The following is a 22450-nucleotide window of genomic DNA, read 5'->3' as shown; positions in this document are numbered from 1 at the left end:
TTTTGAAACTGGCTACTTTAACTCAGCATTAATAACTCAAATTCATCCAAGTTCCTGTATTTACCAATACATGATACAGAAAATTAATGAAAAGATTAATTGAAAAGATCAAGAAAAATTGATGAACCTCTAGCAAGACTCATGAAGAAAAAAGACACAAACTACCAATATCAGGAACAAAAGAGGAGATGTCACTACAGACCCCACAGAACAACTCTAGGTACGTACGTAAGTTTGACCAGTTCCTCAAAACCCACAAATTACCAAAGCTCACCCAAGATGAAATACAAAATGTGAGTAGTTTTACAATTAAGGATACTAGATTTAAAACCTTCCTGAAAGAAAATCTTCTGCCCACTTGCTGCTATTTTTGATGCTGCCGGAACCCCTTTTCTTGCTCTTCAGGCCTTAACTAGGAGCTTCTAAGTTTGTACTGATGTCCAGGTATCTCTGAGTTCTGTCCAGGGGACACAGAAGAGAATATGTGATGATCTCAACACTGGTTCGCTGATCCTTTTAATTCTTGTCTTTGTTTCCAATCTTCCTGATATTGTTTACTTTCCAGGGACCTCAAATAGCTGCTGCACTGTATTCTGTCCAGGTTTTATAGCTGCAGTCAATACAAGAAGCAGGATGGGGTGTAACTGGTCCATACTGCCCAGAACTAAAATTTTAAAGTCAACTTTTAATCATTCCTTGTATATTAGGTAAGAATTTAGATAGGCTTTATAATTTACTTGGGAAGCGTTGAGGGATTATCTTTCTCATTTCCCTTTTCTGTCATTGTATCCATAGGTACAAATGTGGAGTAAGCTGGTAGTTATTTTTTTCTTTCTAAACTACTCAGATAATAGACTGCCTGTAAGCAAAGTGTTAAATGAAGTGCATATTTTGAATGTTTGGTTTTCAGAGTCCTTGCTTTCCATGCAGGAATGTACAAGTCCTTGTATTTCCACGCTACGTAATACACACTGACTCTTTTCACTTCAAACCTACTAGCTTTTAGCCTTGTCCCCATGACTATGGAATGTAGCCCAATGTGTATATATGTAGAGACACACATCAAGAGGACAAAAATTGTATGTCCTATAGGATCTATATAATCACACAAATTATATAAGCATGTAAAGGTTTTAAAAAGTTATTATGATTCAGAAGTATGGAATTGAAGTGAAAGTTGCTCAGTCATGTCCAGCTCTTTGCGAACCTATAGACTAATAAAGTCCATGGAATTCTCCAGGCCAGAGAGGGTAGCCTTTCCCTTCTCCAGGCAGAAGTATGGAAATGGAACCTTATTTCCCCATGACTGAATTCCACTTGCTGTGTACCCCTATCTCCTCTGGAAAGTTTAACCTTGTTACTTCAGGGTAACTCAGGATCTGCCAGTTTAATATTTGATCTCTTTCAGCAAATTGCTTAGTGAATTCATAATTTAAATATGAAAATGCATACCCTATGTTGTCCTTCTCCACCAAACAGTATCACGTGGCACGAGAAGCAAACTTAGCATCCATCGTGGCTGCAAGGGTGATGTCTCTCAAGCCCAGAATCCTCTGAGTCCTGCAGGACTCTTGTGTCTTACGTGATTTGGCCTCTGGTTGCTGGCACCACTCCCACTGCGTCCTCTCTGGATGCAGTGGTGCCACTAGAGTATGCATTGGCATGTGCTGCTGAGACCCCTGGCTCCTGCCATGGTCTTGACCTGCACGGCTATAGACTCTGTCCTCCTGTGGTCCCCGATGCATGGCTCTCTCACTGGCTGCATCTCAGCACATCCGTATTCACCACTGGGACAAGCCGACATTGCTTAGCCTCTTCCATGCTGTGCTTCAGCCTCAGGGTTGAAACTTGGCACACTATCTGAGGCTCACTCTGCTTAAACACGTCATGCTGCCATTTCCTTGGTGTGCTCCGAAGTTCCAAAGTATCACTTCCCCTAAACTCTGGGATTTCTTTGTCTTGTCCCTACCCTTCACTCTGTTAGCCAAGCCTAGGGTGCTGAGGGATCTGAATCCCTTCTCAGAGCTCCATAAAGCATCTTAACCTTGGTTACGTCCTCTCTGGATCTCTCCAGGTTCTCCACCTGCCTTTCTTCCCTACCCCTTTCCAACAACTAATATAGCTTTTAACATTCGATATAAAATTAACGTTCTAATACAATAGCTTTTTTATATACAAGCAGTAACAGTTTCTCAAATGTAATAAAAAAGAAGTGCTATTGTTTATAATAGCAATAACAAGTAAAAGCATAAATTTCTTATAAATGAATGTGTAAGATCTATATAAATCTATGAAATTTTACTGTGGAGTTATTGTAGATAAGAGAGCTCAATAAATGCAGACTTCTCTTGTTTCAGGTTAATATTAATGAAATCAATTTGTCACATATTAATATGTACATTCAATAATTTTTCACATCACAATTTCAATCAGGTTCTCTATGGCATTTAACAAATTGATTCTAAGGCTCATTTGCAAAATAAAATGCTCAAAAGTACCCAATAAATATGCAAACAAGAACAATGAACAATGATGGAGTGCATGTTCTATTAGATAGCAAATCAAGGCCTATGAGCTATAGTAATTAAAAGAGGCCTAATGATAGACTCATATAGTAATTAAGATATAGTTAGGAATAGGAAAAGAATCAGTAGAACAGAGAAAAACAGTCCCATTATGTTTGGAAATATAGGTTGTAAGAAAGATTATATTTCATATCAGAGATATAAAGATTCAAGGTATAATTTTAGGGTTGTGTGTTTACTTGGGGGAAAAAAAACTAAAACCATCCTTCACATCATGCATGGGATTAATAATAAATGAATTCAAAAGCTAAATATATTTAATAATTTATAAGAAGTTCAGGTAAAAATTTAGGAGTATTTTATTTTTTGGTAATACTTTATTTTTTGGCCTTGTTAGAGGATGTCGGACATGACTTAGCGACTACACAACAACAGAGGATTATATAATAAGCAAGTGATTTGCTATTAATCTATTAAAATAGAGAAGGATAATTGAAAAAATTGTGATATTTCAATTGCTAAGCATCAAAGATTATGATAAAACTAACACTATTGAAGAGACTGTCCTTTTCCCATTGAGTATTTTCTAGTCCTTTGTCATAAACTAATTGACTGTATATGAGTGGGTTTATTTTATGGCTCTCTCTTCTGTTCCATTGATCCATGTGTCTGTTTTCATGCAAATACCATATGGTTTTGATTATTATAGCTTTGCAATAGAGTTTAAAATCATGGAGCATAATGACTTCAACTTTGTTCTCCTGTCTCAAGATTTTTTGGAGGGTGGGTATTTGGGGTCTTTTGCGGCCCTATACAAATTTTAAGATTAAACATTTTCTGTTAAGAAATGCCATTGGAATTTTGATAGGAATCACATTGGATCTCTAGATTGTTTTGGGTAGTATGGACATTTTAACAATATTAATTTTTCTAATCTATGAGCACAGAATATCTTTCTATTTATTTGTGTCACCTTCAACTTTTTTCCTTAATGTCATGTTGTTTTCAGTATACAAGTCTTTCACTTACTTGATTAAATTTATTCCTAGGTGTTTTATTCTTTTGATACAACTATAAATGGGATTGATTTCTTAATATCCATTTCCAGTAGTTTGTTATTAATTTATAGAATAACAACAGATTTTTCTGTATTGATTTTGTATCCTGCAACATAAATGAATTCACTCATTAGTTCTAATAGTTTTTTGGTGGAGTCTTCAGGGTTTTCTCTATATAATATCATGTCACCTGAATGTAATGACAGTTGTACTTCTTCCTTTCCAACTTGGATGCCTTTTATTATTTTGCTTGCCTAATTAGTGTTGTAGGACTTCTAATACTATGTCAAATAAAAGTTATAAGAGGGGGCATCCCTGTCTCATTCCTGATCTAGAAAAAAGAGCTTTCAGCATTTCACTGTTGAATATACTAGCTGTTGTTGTTGTTCAGTTGCTAAGTTGTGTCCAATTCTTCGCAAACCCATGGACTGCAGCACGCCAGGCTTCCTTGTCCCTCACTGTCTCCCAGAGTTTGCTCAAACTCATGTCCACTGAGTCAGAGAAGCCATCCAGCCATCTCATCCTGTCACCCCCTTATCCTCCTGCCCTCAATCTGTCCCAGCTTCAGAGTCTTTTCCAATGTGTCAGCTCTTCACATCAGGTGGCCAAAGTATTGGAGCTTTAGCATCAGTCCTTTCAATGAATATTCAGGGTTGATTTCCTTTAGGATTAACTGGTTTGATCTCCTTGCTGTCCAAGGGACTCTCAAGAGTCTTCTCCAGCACCACATTTAGGAAGCAACAATTCTTTGGCGCTCAGTCTTCTTTATGGTCCAACTCACTCATCCATACATGACTACTGAAAAAACTACAGCTTTGACTATATAGACCTTTGTCAGCAAGTGAAGTCTCTGCTTTTTAATATACTGCCTAGGTTTTTCATAGCTTTTCTTCCAAAGAGCAAGCATCTTTTATTATCTGTAGCTTGTCATAAATGGCCTTTATTGTGTTGAAGTATGTTCCCTTTATACATACTTTGTTGAGAGTTTTTTTAAAGATCATAAATGGATTTGAGTTTTCTACATCTATTCAGATGGTAATATGATTTTTATTCTTTATTTTATTCATGTGGTGTATCACATCAGAAGTATTTTTTTAAATTATGGAGTCAAATAGGATTTCCTAAGGAAAACATCAAACCCAGAAGTAACAAAGCAAAATGCTAACAAATTTATACAAAATTTAAGTGTTTGTACTAGAATATTTGGTTTGTTTTCTCTACAGAGTAGATTCCCAGTAAATATTTGTTGGATGAATGACTATAAAATGAATTAAAATACAAGCAAAATAATGGGAAGAACATTTGTCAAGTATATAAAAAGTAGTAATATGCAGACTATAAAAAGTCTACATATAAAAAGTTCTGATGCTACAAGCCCAAAGAAAAACTCAGTAGCAAAATGTGAAAAAAAAAACATGTAGAAGGAATAAAAATAAACGGACAATAAACTTATAAACAGATGTTCAACATCGTTAGTAACAAGCAAAATACAAATTAAAACAAAATATTTTTATACTGCTATTCAGAAGCTTCAGTTGTATCTGACTCTTTGCCACCCTATGGACTATAGCCCACTGGACTCCTCTGTCCATGGAATTCTCCAGGCAAGAATACTGGAGTGGGTTTCCATGCCCTCCTCCAGGGGATCTTCCTGTCCTGGGGATCAAACCTGCATCTCTTATGTCTCCTACAGTGGAAGCCAGATTCCTTACCACTGAGTCACCAGGGAAGCCCTTATTTTCCCAGGAAAATTGTAAATATTGATAATAGCCAGTTGATGAGGATGAGGGTAACACTTCTGGTGGGAGTATATAAACTGGTAAAGCCATCTGGGAGGGAAATTTGGCTGTGTCTTTCAAGATTAAAAATCCCTATGTCTTTGGTACAACAAGGTCATTTCTGTGAGTCTGTCGAAAGCAAAATTTATTCTAGCATGTATATATATTATACAAGGATGTCCATTGTGTCCATTGAAGTATTGCTTATAACACTGGGAACTGGAAACAATTAAAAAGCCTAGAAGTTTTGGCCAGGCTAAATAAATTATGTGGAGTGCATGTAGTCATTTAAAGAAAAAAACAGACATATTTTATTGACATCAAAATATTTATTAGATATATTGTAGAGTTTAAAAAGCAAGTAAAATACCAAGTATAGAATGATCATAAATGAAAATATAAAGATCATTTATATGGAAATAAATACATATTATCTATATGACTATGTAAATGCACAGAAGATGGACTAAATAAATGTTTACTGAGTTACCTCTGAGAAAGAGAATGAAGTAGACAGAGGTGAGGCCCTCATGTCTTACTACATATAGTTACATTTTACGCCGATCTTTTCAATGAGAATATATTCATATATCACTTGATAATAAAAAGAGAACATAAACAAAAGGAGAGGAAGCTTTATGCAAAAGTCAAGAAAGGAGTAAAGATACGAAGAAAAGAATCAAAGTGCATTATGCATTAAGCGTGTACTACAGAAATAGAGACCTAGATGAAAGCCTGCTTAGTCTTCTAAACAGGCTCTCTGCTTAATCCTGGCTGGTGCCTAATTAGCCCAGGAGAAGAGTTAAAATCGTATTCTTGCTCTACAAACCAGGTACTATGCTGCCACCAAGCTCTGTGAAGGGATAAGGGCTCTTGGAAATGGCTTCTGCATGCAAATCAGGGTGCAGAGAACCCCATCCTCTGAATAACACATGGATTTGAGTTCAGCCATAAGAACACTGTTGAGTCAAGTTGCTGGCTGATATCTTTGGTGCTTCCTCCCCAAAGTTATGATTGTTTTTCATATATATATATGAAAAACCTGGGCCAATATAATTTTGTTAATAGGGAGCATGTATTCTGCTGTAGCACAGACAGAGGGTACCAGGACCATTTCATGGTGGCTCAGGGGTAAAGAACCCATCTGCCAATGCAGGAGATGTGGGTTCGATCCCTGGATTGGGAAGATCCCCTGGAAGAAGGCATGGCAACCCACTCCAGTATTCTTGCCTTGGACATTCCATGTACAGAGGAGCCTGGGGGGCTACAGTCCTTGGGACTGCAAAGAGTTGGACACGACTGAGAAACTCTGCATGCACGCATACACCAGAAGCATAGATTTTGCTCTAGTGTCAGGAACAGGAGGACAGCCACAGGTCCATACCCAGTCATGGGACTCGTTTGGATGATAATTCTATTCTTCCAATTATTCCCTTTGCTGAGTATGTTAGTTCCTAAGGCTGCGAAAACAAAGTACCATACAACGGCTGGTTTAAAACAATAGAAATTGATTCTGCCACAGTTCTGAGGGCTAGAAGTCTGAGGTCAAGGTGTCAAAAGGGCCATGCTCCCTCTGAAGTCTCCTCTCACTCTTGAAGATCGCTGGCCAGCCTTGGCATTCGTTCCTCAGCTTGAGGCTGCCTCACCCCAGTGTCTGCCTCCACTCTCACACTGCCTTCTCCTTATGTTTCTCTGTGTCTGTATCTTAACTTTCCCCTCCATCTTTTGTAAAGGGTATCAGTCATTGGATTTAGGGCACACCCTAACCCAGTACGGGGCTTCCCAGGTGGCATTAGTGGTAAGACGTGAGACTTGGGTTCAGTCCCTGGGCTGAGCAGATCCCCTGGAGAAGGGCACGCCAACCCTCTCCAGTATTCTTGCCTGGAGAATCCCATGGACAGAGGAGCCTGGAGGGCAACAGTCCATAGCATCGCACAGAGCTGGACCCAGCGGAAGCAACTTAGCAGGCATGCACACAGGCTAACCCAGAATGACCTCATCTTAATTAATTACATCTTCAAAGACCTATTTCCAAATGAGGTCACATTCAGGGATTTCAGGTTGATATGAGATTTGGGGATTACACTACCCAGCTCACTGCACTGAGCACCCCAATTTAGATCTCCCACACCCTTTGTCATTCCTATTTACTGTTTGGGTAACCTTCATGATTTTGTTTTGTGGCTCATTTCTTCTCCTTTGTGTATGTGTTATTCTTCGTTGAACTTGATCATATGCTCTGACAGCAAAACTTCAAACATTTTACTTCTTCAAACATCCCTTGGGCTGTATCCCCATCTCTAGATTTTTGGGGCAACCTGGCCTGTTGTCCTCAGGCATATAGATATACTCATCTAATCCCTAGTATTTAGTTTGAAGATTTCTTTACTTGGTCCATGGCTTACTACAAGCCTCTGCAAGTAGTAAGTTCATAATAAATGCTTGTTGTCTAGAACCAAACTGCTTCTTATAGAGAGCAGGCAGAAGAATGTAAACTGCCATATTCTTTAAAGACAAAGTAAAACTCACACATCTGAACAAAAGCCATTGCATCAGTCAAGTGTGTAATACTAAGTCCCCAGCTGCTGTGGTTTAGTTTTGGCTGGTTTTGTCCTCTTCAGTTTTCTTCTCTCCAATGCTTCTTTCCAGCTTTAGGGGCAGGTTTTTTTTTTTTAATTCTTGTCATAGCTTAGTAGGTTTGGCCAACTGTCTTTCTTTCTCCCAGGTTTGACTATTTCATCTAAAATTTCTTTTTTTGATCCTTCTCTGAAAAAGTCCATTTATAGGCAGTTTGGGCCTATAAATAATTTCCACATTGTGTTCTTTCTTTATTTCAGAACATGGATAGAAATAATGATAACAAAAGTAATGACAAAATACCTCAAATTTATAATGTACAATTCTAATTGATTTGCACATTTGGTAAGCCATGGGTTTCTAATTTTTAACCTTATCCTTAGAGTGTGGTTGGTGGTGACATGGATGTCACTCTGATTGAGTACAATGTTAGGCTTTGGGGAAGACCCAGCACTTCTTATGGGAGAGAAAGAATGTGGCAGGAGTGATGGATAAAGTGGAGGAAAAGGAGCATCCTCCAGCGGAAGCCTTTATGTCACCAGGGAGATACTTTCAGGGCTTCCTTTTTCCTTCCGGAGTGCCCATGTTGTTTCATAATGGGTGATGTGATTCAAAACTACATGTGTTGGCAGCACAAAAGTTGAAATGATAACTGTGATGGGCCAAGAGATTCCATGCTTGGTATATGAATCCTAGAGGTGGTTCAAATCTGGGTCAACTGGGTTAGGAAAGCTCTATTCATTTCTGTTTCCCTTTGGCTGGAAATATTTTATAATGCCTCATTTTTAGATGCATTTTTGTGGTAAGAAAAAACACCTCAGTACCAAGTTACATAAATAATTTTTAATTTTGCTGTTATAATGATAATAATTATTATTACTAGTTGATTTATACCAACCAACATTACTCCTGAGGGATCAGTGAGTTACACATCTGTAGCAAGCAGGCACCTGGATCTCCTGCCTTCAGTTTCATGTACTTTTACTAACTTTTTTTGGCTGAAATTCTCAGGTCACTGCACCCTAGTCCCAGGCAGCAAAGTTCCTCTTTAGAAGAACTGCCAAATATCTCTTCATCTGGGCACCTATTTCATGAGTATTTCATCCCCACTCCTTCCTGAAAAATGACAGTCCCCCTCTCACCCTTTGAACCAAGATATATGACTTAGGTCAAGTTAAAGGAGTCTACCACATCCACATGGGTTTCTTCTTCAACTTCTAGGGTGATAGTAACTCCTCTGGGTTGAGTGTGAAGGTCTCAGGCAGTCTGCTGGGCACTCTACCCTATGAACTTGTGTCATCCTCATCATGGTCTCTGTTAACAGGACCCCTGGGCCAGACCCAACCTGCTATCTGGTTTTGTATGGCCATAGGCTGGGTGTAGGTTTCATATTTTTAAATGGTCAGAAGGAAAGAATGTTATTTTGTGACATGAAAAGTGTATTAAATTCAGATTTCAGTGTTTTATTAAAACACATCATGCCATTTGTTTTTATCATGTCTATGATCGCTTCCACCCTTCAACAACTGATGGAAGTAGTTGAGATAGCTGCCCTGATGCCTGCAAAGTGAAAAATATTTACTCTCTTATCCTTTATAGAGAAATTTCACAGATCTTTACTTTAGGTTGTTGGTTGCATTCTTATCCCCATTTTGCAGATGAGGAAATGAAAGTTGAGAGTTTTAAGTTTATAGCAATTTGTTCAAATGGTGAACTTGAGATTAGGCATGTTGAATATCAAAGTCCCTGATGGAGCTTCTCCTGTACAGCATAGGCGGTCGGAGAATTCCAAGGACATGTATTTGTGAGGCAGCTGCTCAGCACTCCAGTGTCCCCTAAAAGAGTGCTTAGAGGGTGACTTCATTTTCTCCATGCGCGTGTGGGTGTGTAGATATGCCTGTACCTGTGTGTGTGTGTGATTGAAACATAAGAGAGAGCTATAACAGGAGGAAGATGAGTTAAAGAAACGTTGTTTTTAATCTCTGCTTTGGAAGTAGAGGAGGTGCAATACCAGTAACATCTTGGAGGCTGCTGCTTGTCATTTCAGTCAAAGAGGGATGGAGGGATTATCTGTGCCGTTGATGATGATAGTAACAGTTGTCGCTTAATGGTAATAATCATTTCCAACTAGAAGAGAGCAGTTGTTAAGAGAGCAGTTCTCTGTGGCTGGTTCATTTTATCATTACCCCAAGAGTTACAGTTCATTATGAGTAATGCTTTGCCCTTTTGGTGTGCAGCATCTTTTTCCACATGCACAGAAAGAGCGTGTGCTCCCGAGCTATTTCATCACCGAACGTGGCTCATCAGGGTCCCTTTGCACCGCTGCCCAATGGGGAGGTGGGGGGTGGCCCTCAGCTCTCAAGCTAAAGCCCGTGAAAGGACCTGGGAGGGACTTTTGGTTAGAAATAAAAAGGTGTCAGTTGTGCTGAACAGGCCAAGGACCCCTGATGCCTGCTTGAGGTCCTTTGGAAAGTAAGCCTCTTTCTTACTTGCAGTGCTAGGAGTCCTTCCTGCAACACCAAACCCTTTGTAGTGGTTTTTCCAGAGTCTGAAAGTCTGAAAAATTGATCACACTTTTTTTTTTTTAATTTAATTTTATTTTTAAACTTTACAATATTGTATTGGTTTTGCCAAATATCGAAATGAATCCGCCACAGGTATACATGTGTTCCCCATCCTGAACCCTCCTCCCTCCTCCCTCCCCATACCATCCCTCTGGGTCGTCCCAGTGTACCAGCCCCAAGCATCCAGTATAGGATCACACTTCTTTTATCAAGAGTCCCAGAGGGAGGCATGAGAGATATATTCTAGGTATAAGTACTGTCCTGACAAATGCCTGCTGGAGCCATGGGCGCTATGCTTATCTGCTGTTGAAAGGAGTTTGCGGTGCGGGGCGGGGTGGGGGGGGTACTGGTTCATAGCTGTCAACCAAAATGTGCATGAGAAGGATCATGAGTTTATATGTATGTTCCCAAAGTTATGTTTTTCTATTGTTCTTTATAATGATTGGAGGAAGACCACTGTATTTTAAGAAAAATTGTTGAGGGATGTTTGACCAGCCAAAAAAAAAAGTTTCACCTATTTGTTTTTATAAGATCTGAGGATGGTTACTGGTTAAAAATCCCTGGAGATGGGAATGGCAGCCCACTCCAGTATTCTTGCCTGGAGAATCCCATGGACGGAGAAGTCCGGCAGGCTATACTCCATAGGGTCACACAGAGTCGAACGTGACTGAAGCGACGTAATGTGTTTGCATGCTGATTAAAAATAGAAAGTCTTTTTTTTTTAATTTCCATTTTCACTGAGGAGGCTGCTCACCTAATCGTTTCTTATCCCTATCCCCATTTCTGGGCAAGATCTCAAAGTGGAGATGAGGAAGTCTGTCTCTGCTTTATAAATGGCTGTTCCTCTCCCCATGTTCTCACTGTTAACAAACCACCCAAATGACAATACCCTGGGATCTGCTGATGCAAAAAAGGGGGCCCTGAGCTTCCCTGCGGTAGCACTTGGCTTCCCCAGCCTTTATCTGGCAGGTAACAAAGGGCTGTGCCAGAGGAGCCCTGCTGTTCTTGGGGCAATTACTTGCTCCTGGCATTTTAAAGTGGATTTTTACATTTTTCCCAACTCTGCTCCTCAGTGATGTTCTCATTTTTAGCACTTACATGGCTGAGTAAATGCTTTTCAGCTGTTGACTTAAGTGCAACTCAGTCTTCTTCTCTTCCCTCCCATATCCAGCCTTCCTTTTCCTTCTGTTCTTCTGTTAGGAGTGCTTACCTAAATGTGAACTTTTGTTTGTTGGCATGTTGTGCCAAGTGCATGTACCAAGAACCTATTGGATCTGTCCAAACACCTCTGGGGAGGTTGACGTGCCCCCCGGTGCTGTTCCCTCTTCCAAAGCAGGAAACAGAGGTGTTAAGTGTTTTGCTTAAGATCACTGAAGTCTCTTTTGAGGTTTGAGTGCTCCTGGTGGGCTTGGGTTTCCCGTCATCCTGGGTGCTTCTATCACTGATGCCAGAGTCTTAGTACCACAGTAGAAGTGAACGAGGGTGTTGTCCCCTGCGGGGTGCCCCATCTAGTAATGCCACATAGTGGCTCTTCTTGATGACACTGTCAGAGAAGGGCCCCGAGCAGAGCATAGGCGTTACTGCCTACATGTTACCTCTGTGTTGGGTATTTCTTGCTCTATAGATAGCTCCTTCATCAGACATGTCCAATTCCACTTCTGAACCAAATGTTTGGGCAGATAAGTGTCATCTTTTGCCCTATTCCTCTTTCTCTGTAGCTTAAGAATAAGGCATGGAAGCTGGAATAGCAGAGAAACTGAGCTGCTAGACGAAGGGAGTGGGCTTATCTCCACAAGAGGATTTTGACCTTAGACTAGTCCCAGGAAGCACATGCCAGCTGTCAGCTGGAGCCTGGAAAAGCTCCTTTTCCAGCATTTATGCAGCTGGTGGGGTGTCTGCCAGTGCTCCAAAGCTGAGCTTTTGACCCTAAACCACTGCCAACACATTTGGGTTTAATGCTTTAAAATTTTACATAATTGTATTTCTCCCCTTGTTTAATTTTCTAGAAGGTAATAAAGAGAATTGCACTTAGTTTGGTGGATTTGCTTGTGTGGAGATGGGAAAAGGTAACAGGGATGGGGATGGTCTTCCCTCTCCCCTTAAATTCATTATTCTTCTCCATAGCAGTTATGAGCTTCAAATGTCCTACATATTTCATGTATTTATTTTCATTTTATATCTGTTTATCCCACTAGAATGTGTCTTCCATGAAGATAGAATTTTTTGTTTATATCTAAACCTGTGCCTGATACCTAGGAGGTACTCATTTTTTTTGTTGATTTTAATTAATCCCCCCACTAGAAGTAGCTATTGTAAGCAACTCTAGAGTCCCTGAATCTGTTCCAGCTGTTGAAGGGCAGAGGTTGATTTGTAGGACCTGAGATTTTTCAAAATAGAAATCCTGGAAATTGCTGTAGTGACTCAGACTGTGGACCTTCTAGACCAGTGTTCTAGCGGGATAAATGTGATAGCAGCACTTGGCTGTTTGCCTTAACATCTGCCTCAGAGGTTGGGCACCATCATTCATTAATTCATCTAGACAGGGAGAGAACTAATCCTTTATCAGTAAGCAACTCTGAGGCTGGAAAGCTGAATAAGACATAAGGGTCCAAACCCTCATAAATCTTGTCATCAACATTTTAGGGGGAAATTATTTCTTTTCAGCTTCTTCCAGCCCTGTGAGGGGCATTCCTTAGTTTTACTTTTGCTGTATAATATAATTTTGCATCCACAACCTTCAGTGTGTTCTTTAAGGAGAAGCCTGCTACTACCTGTGGTTCATTATGTCAAGATCATGCACTCTTTTAACCAATAGGAAATTTTTTTTCTTTTGTTGGCAACACAGGGCCAATGATGCTGGATCAATATGAGACCACCATATATGATGGTAGAAGAAAACGGGTAGAAAATTTCAGACTTGAAAAGTGCTGCCTCTAGGCTTCCCTGGTGGTTTAATGGTTAAGAATCCATCTGCCAATGCAAGAGACACAGGTTCTATCCCTGATCTGGCAAGATCCTGTATGCTATAAAGCACAACTAAGCCTGTGCACCACAACTATTGAGCCTGTGCTCTAGAGCCCAGGAGTGGCAACTACTAAAGCCTAAGCACCCTAGAGCCTGTGCTCTGCAGCAAGAGAAGCCTCTGCAATGAGAAGCTAGCACCACAACTAGTGAGTAGCCCCTGCTCTCCATAACTAGAGAAAAGCCTGTAGACCCAACCCAGTCAAAAATTAATACATAGAAACCAGAAGGGAAAGAGACACGTGTACCCCAATGTTCATCGCAGCACTGTTTATAATATAGCCAGGACATGGAAGCAACCTAGATGTCCATCAGCAGATGAATGGATAAGAAAGCTGTGGTACATATACACAATGGAGTATTACTCAGCCATTAAAAAGAATACATTTGAATCAGTTCTAAAGAGGTGGATGAAACTGGAGCCTATTATACAGAGCGAAGTAAGCCAGAAGGAAAAACACCAATACAGTATACTAACACATATATATGGAATTTAGAAAGATGATAACAATAACCCTGTGTACGAGACAGCAAAAGTGACGCTGATGTATGGAACAGTCTTATGGACTCTGTGGGAGAGGGAGAGGGTGGGAAGATTTGGGAGAATGGCATTGAAACATGTAAAATATCATGTATGAAACGAGATGCCAGTCCAGGTTCGATGCACGATACTGGATGCTTGGGGCTGGTGCACTGGGACGACCCAGAGGGATGGTATGGGGAGGGAGGAGGGAGGAGGGTTCAGGAGGGGGAGCACATGTATACCTGTGATGGATTCATTTTGATGTTTGGCAAAACTAATACAATTATGTAAAGTTTAAAAATAAAATAAAATTTAAAAAAAAACGAAAAAAAATTAAATACATAAAATTACTAAAAAACAAGAAAAATGCCACCTCCTGATTTTTCTGCTAGCTGCTTGGCATCCCTTCTCTGATAAGGGATCTAGTGGTGAGCCTACCACTGGAACCTTGTATGAATTTCTTCCATGATCACATCCCAGAAAACGGAGGAGGAGATGGCAGGAGCTTAGTGACTTTTTCCTGTCTGACTTAGCAGCAACATATATGAAAAGAATTACAGCTGTTGGTCTGCTGTAAACTCAGAGTGAATCAGCACTGAGAGGAGGCTGTTGATAGGGAGCAACAGTTATGTTCAAAGTGAAGCCTGTGATGGTCCCCTCACCTGAGCAGCTCTGGCAACTGCTGGGGCTCCAGGCTTGAGGAAGCACAGAGGGGGCAGGAATATATCCAGGGTGAGGGCACTCAAAACTCCCATATGAGGAGCAGTTACAAGCACTGGGGATATTTATTTGTATTAATTTTTTGGCAGTGTGAGCTTTTTATTGCAGTGTGCCAGCTCCTCTAGCTGTGGCACATGGGCACAGCAGTTGTGGTTGGTGGGCTCTCTGGTTGTGGTGTACAGGCTTAGTTGCCCCGCAGCATGTAGGAATCTTGGTTCCCCGACCAGGGATAGAACTCAAATCCCTTGCATTGTAAAGCAAATTCTTAACCCCAGACCACCAGGCAAGTCCCTCAGGATGTTTATTTTAGAAAAGGCTCAGAAAGACCTTGAGCTGTGTCTTCAAATGATGGAAGGGCTCTCCATGTGGAAGAAGCATTAGATCATTCTGAAGCCTCAGGTCTTGGAACAAGGATGGCTGAAAGGCTTGCCTACAGTCATGGAATTCAAAGATGGCTGCCTGGGGACCACCTCTGAGCCTCACTGCGTGGTCCCTTAGGAGGAGTGCAAATCCCTGTTTGTATCCGATGAGCTCAGATAACTATTGAAGCCAGCCTAGGGCATGGCAAGGAAATACGCTGACCAGGTAGAAGAGAAAATGACAGCTCTCATTTGGGTCTACCTTCTCTGAGCCTCCTTTTCTCTATTTGCCTTCAGTCAGCTGATTTTATTCCCCCAAATTGAAATATTGGGAGTCTATATTAAAATATATATATATATTTAACAATATATGAAATAGTTAATGATATATGGAATAAAAACACTTGCATTTAATGATATAACTCACTATTGTATATATCAATAATATATATGGTATACATTACAGAATGCATGTATTGTAATGTTGGAACAACCTGAATAATTAAAAAAGAATAGATGAGTAAATTCTAGTATATCATATGAACTATTGTGCAGTTGTTATAGACAGTGATTTAGATCTGTACCTAATGTCCTAGATGGATGGGCAAGATAGTTGAATGAGATAAGAGAAACATGCATAGTATGATCTTATTTTGTGAGAATAAATTAAAAAATTACTTATGTGTGTAATCATGTGTGAGGATGGCAAAAGTGGAGAAGCATAGAGATGAAGTGGTTGTTAACAGTGGTTGGAGAGTCTGGGGTGGGGTGGGGAGCTGGGGGACAGAAAGGGCAGGAATGGAGACAAAAGGGAAGGAAAGTGAAAGGGGAAGGCTCATCTGTCTGTCTATCAGTATCCATCTGTCTATCTGTCTTTCATCTCTCTATCATCTGTCTGTCTAGCTTCATTGGTTGTGCTTAAACATGTATTAATTTTGAGGACCTTAATAAAAGGAGGAAGAAAGAAAAGAGAAAAAGCCTTTTTAAAATGCTGTTTTCTTTTTTGTTCTGTTGCTTGTATAACAACTGTCTCAATCTTTCTATTAAGGACACATTTTATCATTAAAAACACTATTAATTTTCATTTTTTAGAGATGATTTAAACAAATTGAAAAAAACCTGGGAAACGTGTGAAGATAAAGTATTTTGAATCAAAACTGAGTTTCTAGATATTGTGAAAGATGAATGACTTAAGAATCCATTTGTGTTTTTCTTCATTTTTTGCTGTATAAGAGGTGTACATTTTCCCCTTGTACTCCAGAAAAATGCTCCCTTTCTTAAATGTAGGGAACACACGGTCAGTTAAGAAACAGTTAAGTCAAACAACTCAGTTAAGAAATTTGCTAGTTTCTGGTGGAGAAGTGGAGCGTTGAGTAAAGGGTTCTGACACCTGTGTGTGTGCGTGTGTATTTTTAATCAGTTTTTCTTTCCTGAGATATCCAGCAAGATGCTGCTATGTTTTCCTGGGAATTGGATGCTTTCTTCCAAACTGTTTTAAATAATTATTTTCCAGATTAAATTACCCTCATTATACATTCATTTTTGATGCTGATAGTCCTTTCTACATAAAGAATTTGTCTACATACAGAATAGTCCCAGACGTTATAGAATTGACTGGTGATTTAACCCCTGCTTATTATGAAAGAAGATTTGAGACAGAAGAGAGTGCTATTTCATAGTCACATTTGGATGTAGACTCAGAGATGATCTCAAGCACCATAATGATTCAGAGACAAATAATAATGTCAGGTCCATAGAAATAATACTACTAATCATCATACTTCTTTGATTTTAAGATGCTCATTTTGTATATGAACTGAAATCTAAATGTATCTTACTATACTTGTGTGCATTTATTAGGTTAATATTGCAAGTCAACAGGGGTCTTATAATTAAAGGTATCAGAAATCCTATAGAATCCCCTTGGGAGCTTATTGAGTTCTGGATGTTTTAATGCAATTAGTACATTCCAGAATCAACAAACCGCAACCAGAATTTCAGTCTACATATAGCCATCTTGATTCAGACAAAGCAAGAAGTTATAAAAGTGTTTCTTTTCATGCAAGCGACTGCCTCATTGATAGATAACACTAAAATAATACTAAAATTATACAGAGTAGAATCTGTACATGGCAGACTGCATTTTAAGAATCTTGATTTTAGTTCAAAGGCACTATCACTTTGGGAAAACTAGTCATGTGTGGTGACATTTTTCCATCTCACAGGCTAAAAAAATATTTCACTAGGCCAAAATCCTGAGTGGTACTTAGGAACAATGTATGTGTCAGAAGAGAGTGGAAAGAATTGGAAGAGAAAATGTTATTTGAAGCTGTGGCCTGGAGAGAAGGAAGGAGCCGTGACATGGAAATCTGTACTGACCGACTAGGTTACCTGTATCCTAGTTTGCTTCAGGTGTCTTGTCAAGCATTTCCATTGAGTTTTGTGGTCACTGTTGCTTTGTTTCTTCTTTCAGAAAATCCTCCTCCCACTCCCCCCAGGCTAGAGTGGGGAAGGCTGCATGGCTGACTCGCCTGTGTGTGTTTGAGTTCATGGTCTTTTGCTGCTTTTCTCATGCTTTTTCTTTATGATGTTTCAGCTCATCCACCATACACCATGTGCTTTAGAGTGAAATTCTACCCACATGAACCCTTGAAGATTAAAGAAGAGCTCACCAGGTATTTTGTTTGTTTGTTTGTGTGTTTAACGTGCCCCTTGAGCCAAAGCCAGGGCCGCTGAGTCTTCCTTCTAGAGCAGAGCATCTCCACCAAGCGGACGCCTCAGCTCAGTATTTGGCTTGGCATTGTTTCTCTTGCACTTAATTGTCTTGGGATTTTTCAAACCGTTGTCATTAGGAGTGTAATTAACTGTGCCAAAAAGCAGTGGGGATAAGGAGGAGCTGCTCCCTGAAAACATCTGACAGTGGGTTGCTAAAAATAAACAGAAGATGACTGTCTTTAGCATATGGGCAAATTCATAGCTAGTGCAGCCCCTGGGACTTATCCTGGGGATCTAAGATTTTCTGGAAGGGAAAAGATCCCTTGACAGAATGGAATGTTTGTCATCCCACATTCCACTTGCTAAACGACCAACCGTGGAGCCAGCTACCCTCTCCTTGTAGAGTGTTCTCAGCCCAGCTATTTGCATTTTCTAGTTCTTGGGCCTCCCCCCACTTCTTGTCTCCTTCTGCCGCGGCCACGCGCAAATAGTCTACTTTCTGGAGGTTCCACAAGCAGCCTTGGCAGTGCCACTGAGCAGGGTCCCAGGAGGGCCTACTCAGTGTATAAAGAAGAGCCCATGCTCTTAGTGCTTAGTTCTTAATGAGGCTTTGATTTGATGCTTAGTTCTTAATGAGGCTTTAATTTGATGACTGCAAAAAGTCTTTGCATCTAGTCTTCTCTCAGAATAATCTGTGTGGGTCCAAGCGCAGAAGAGAAGCAAAGGCAGTTGGCCCTGATCATTGTGTGCAGAGGCACGTGTAGGGTTCTTGGGGGTTGTGCCATCTTATTATCCATGAGGGGCCAGTCAGGCTCCACCATAGTGGCAAAGGGTGACGTTGGAAGGGAGCCTTTCTCTATTAGTAATTTGTGCATAGCCGTTGGTGGAGGTTTGTGCTTAGGGGTGGGGCAGGGTATGCAGGGGAAAGGAGATGATGGACATTGTAAGTGGTGGTTGGCATTTTGCAATCTGGCCTGCCTTTTTTAAAAATTAAGATAAAATTCACATAACAAATTATTTTTTGTTGTTTCAAAGTGTACAATTCAGTGCCATTAAGCACATTCAACATGTTGGGCAACCATCACCATTATCTAGTTCCAGAGCATGTCATCATCCCTCTGACCCCCAGAAAGCTCATACCCATGAGCAGTTACTACTCACTCTCTCATTCCCTGGCCCAGGAAACCACTCATCTGCTTTCTGTCTCTATGGGTTTACCTGTTTTGGACATTTCATGCAAATAGAATCAAATTGTATGTGGCTTCAGCCTGCTTTTGGCTTGAAAATTTAATCATTTATTTGTTAAGTTCTTCCTCAGTTCTGCTATCTGCAAGGGCTGTATGAGCTACTTAAATAAATAGAGAGAGAGACATATTGGAGATATTTGTCCTCCCCTCTGGGTGCTAACAGTGTAATTAGGAAGATCAAATCAAATACTCATGCCAGGCGTTATTGCATCAGGGGGCCAAAATGGCTCACTTTTGTCACTTGTTTGCTTTAAAATCTTTTCTGGAGGATAAAAACTGAGTATGTATCACAATATAAATTAAGGATGTGTTTTTTGTTGTTGACATTGAGAAAAGCCCCTTTTGAAAGTAAAAGGGTACAAAGTTTTAGTCACTAACTCCAGTTAAATCCCTCTCAGTTAAATTTGCTAGCATTTTCCTACTTTTGTCTGAATAGCTAAGGTATTAATAGTGGAACATTTTTATGTCTCTGATGGAAATTAAGATAATACTGTGTCCTTGCACAGGTAGAAATGGGCTTTTCTGAGTTAACACTGTCCTTAGAATTTGAAAGGAATCTGCAAACTATGGAATGACTCAGATACTTAGGTTTAAACCCTATCTCGAAAGAGTTTAGTTTTTCTTGTTTGATAAGTTATTTTATCATAAATTAATCTAAAATTTAAGAAGTTAATAAATGAGACGCTAAGATCACATTTATGACCAGGCTTAGGTGTAAATAAACACTGAGAAAGAAAAGCAGTTTTAAAAGAGCAAAACAACAAGAATACTCAGCAAGAAGGACATTTGAAATCATTTTTTAACCTTTTTATCTCTCCATTTACACCGTCACCTTACAATCTTTTAGATTCCTAGGGCTTTAGGTAAATGCTATATACAATTGAGTGTAATAAAAGCATATTGCTTTAAAATGTTTTGGTAAGAACCATCTTTAAATTCATACTAGATGGAGAAGTGTATCACCAATGGTACATAATAATGTGTGACCCCGATCCTCTTGTGTTTTCATTGCTTAATTCTTTCATGCAGGGAGGGGTGAGACTACATGTAAATGCATTATTATTGTTGTTTTTTGGTGACTGTTACATTAAAAAATGAGTATCTGAACCTGAAGCCATTTGCAAGGCTCAGTGGATTATGTGGAACCCATAATAATCCATGATTATTTCTAGAGTTTGCTAATTTGAGTAAGGACCCAATCTCAGCTGTTGTGAAAGCTGATTTTCTTTCTCAGGAAGCTTTCATCAGACGCAATATCTGAGTTATGGGATCAGAACCCAAACCTCTGATTTATGAGTGAATATTTATTTGAAACCATTTTTCACTGCTAAACTCACCAAAACGTGGAAAGGAATGCTTTTGGTTTAATGTATACATTCAGCATGTAGCAAAGAAACTTGATGGCATTCAGCCTGGCAGTTTAAAATCTTTAAGAAAGATTTCATCATCTCAAGTATTCGCACAACCCTGGTATTCTGAATAGTCAAGGGCCTTGGTCCTCAAAGTCAGGTCACTGAATTAACAGCAACAGCGTCACCTGGGAACTTGGTCTCTGCCCCAGGCCTGGGATGGGGTCCTGCAATCTATAGTTTCATAAGCACTCCAGGTAATTGTTGGAGAGGGAAATGGAAACCCAGTCCAGTGTTCTTGCATGGAGAATCCCATGGACAGAGGAGTTTGGCAAGCTATGGTCCACAGGGTCTCAGAGAGTCAGACACAACTGAAGTGACTTTGCAGGTAATTGTAAAGCAGGTTAAAATTTAAGAACAGCTGTGCTGTGCTGTGCTTAGTGACTCAGTCATGTCCAACTCTTTGCAACCCCATGGACTACAGCTGACCAGGCTCCTCTGTCCATGGGGATTCTCAAGGCAAGAATACTGGAGTGGGTTGCCATGCCCTCCTCCAAGAACCACCACTTCAAAGGCAATTGGATTTTCAAAAGCATTAGTTCCCTTAGGTAGATATTAGAGCATACAGTTCAGGGGGGTTGGTATGTTCCCAGAGTTGTGTCACCATCACTGTGATCCCCTTCCACAACATTTTTATCACCCCAGCAGCAAACCGAGTACTCAAGCAGTCCTTCCCATTCTCCCCTCCCCTCAGCCCCTGGCAGTTATGAAGCTACATTTCTGAGTCTGTAGACTGGTCTATTGTGAAAATTTTATACAAATGGAATCATACAATATGTGGTCCATACACCTTTTATGTCTGACTTTTCACTTAGCTTAATGTTTTCAAGTTTCATCCCTGTTGTAGCAGGAATCAGTAGGTACTTCCTTCCTTTTATGAGTCAATAATATTACATTATACGGATATACCACTTTTCTTTATCCTTTCATAAGTTGATGGGCATTCGGCTTTGCTATGATGAAGAATGCAGCTATGAAAACTCATGTACACGTTTTGGTGAGGAATAAGATTCTGATTTAATTAGGTCTGGGTAGGATCCATGCTGGTATTGTCTAAAAGCTCCCCCGTGTAATTCTGATATGCAGTCAGGATGAGAACCTCTGGTTTAGAACCTTTTTACTCAAGTGTGATCCATACGCCTGCAGCTCAGCATCACCGGGGAGCTTATTAGAAATCTGGACTCTTGGGCCTCACCCAGACCTACGGAACCAGAATCCACATTCTAACAGGATCTCTGGGTAATTCACAAGCTCACTAAAGTGTGAAAGGTGTCAGTTTAAGGAGATACTCTGGGTCCTTGACAAAATGGGTCCTTTGACAAAATTCACAGTAACCCAGACAGGAAATTTATTAGGGACTACCTTTATGCCCTGCACACAATTCCATACAAAGCTGGGGACAGAAAGTGTCACTTGAGCCTCCACGGTGTCCCCAGTGCCTAGCACTGTCAGGGCCTAAAGCAGGTGTGAGGTAAAGATTCATCAGATGGAACCACCAGGGAGCCACTGAACCCATCAGTGCATCCCTGAGTCAGGAGATGGTGAGCTCCAGTGCTCTGGGATGGGACTAGGTGGGCTGGCAGCACCTGAATGGTCTGAGCACTTCAGGCAGGCTCTCTAAGTGGGGCTGTGCATGAAGCTGCTTTGTTGTCATTCAGTTGCTCAGTCATGTCTGACTCTTTGCGATGCCATGGACTGCAACACGCCAAACCTCCCTGTCTCTCACCATCTCCCAGAGTTTGCCCAAGTTCGTGTCCATTGTATCATTGATGCCATCCAGCCATCTCATCCTCTGATGCCCTCCTCTCCTTCTGCCCTCAATCTTTCCTAGCATCAGGGACTTTTCCAGCGAGTTGGCTGTTTGCATCAAGTGGCCAAAATCCTGGAGCTTCAGCTTCAGGCTGAGTAAAAGATGAGATTGTTTGAGCTCTGGAGGTAGTGACTGGGACCGATG

General features: G+C 40.4%; 1 protein-coding gene across 2 annotated transcripts in view; it reads left to right on the top strand.

Annotated features, from left to right (window-relative positions):
- Positions 1-22450, top strand: part of FRMD3 (FERM domain containing 3) — a 343971-nt gene that overhangs the window by 198217 nt on the left and 123304 nt on the right. For both annotated transcript variants that reach the window (XM_024995823.2, XM_024995822.2), the window contains exon 4: positions 17722-17800. In XM_024995823.2, the coding sequence (XP_024851591.1) occupies positions 17722-17800 (79 nt within the window). The remainder of the gene's footprint in view (positions 1-17721; positions 17801-22450) is intronic.

Source organism: Bos taurus, chromosome 8, assembly GCF_002263795.3.
Source record: "Bos taurus isolate L1 Dominette 01449 registration number 42190680 breed Hereford chromosome 8, ARS-UCD2.0, whole genome shotgun sequence".
Lineage (NCBI taxonomy): Eukaryota > Metazoa > Chordata > Mammalia > Artiodactyla > Bovidae > Bos > Bos taurus.
This window is presented reverse-complemented; position numbering and strand designations above follow the sequence as displayed.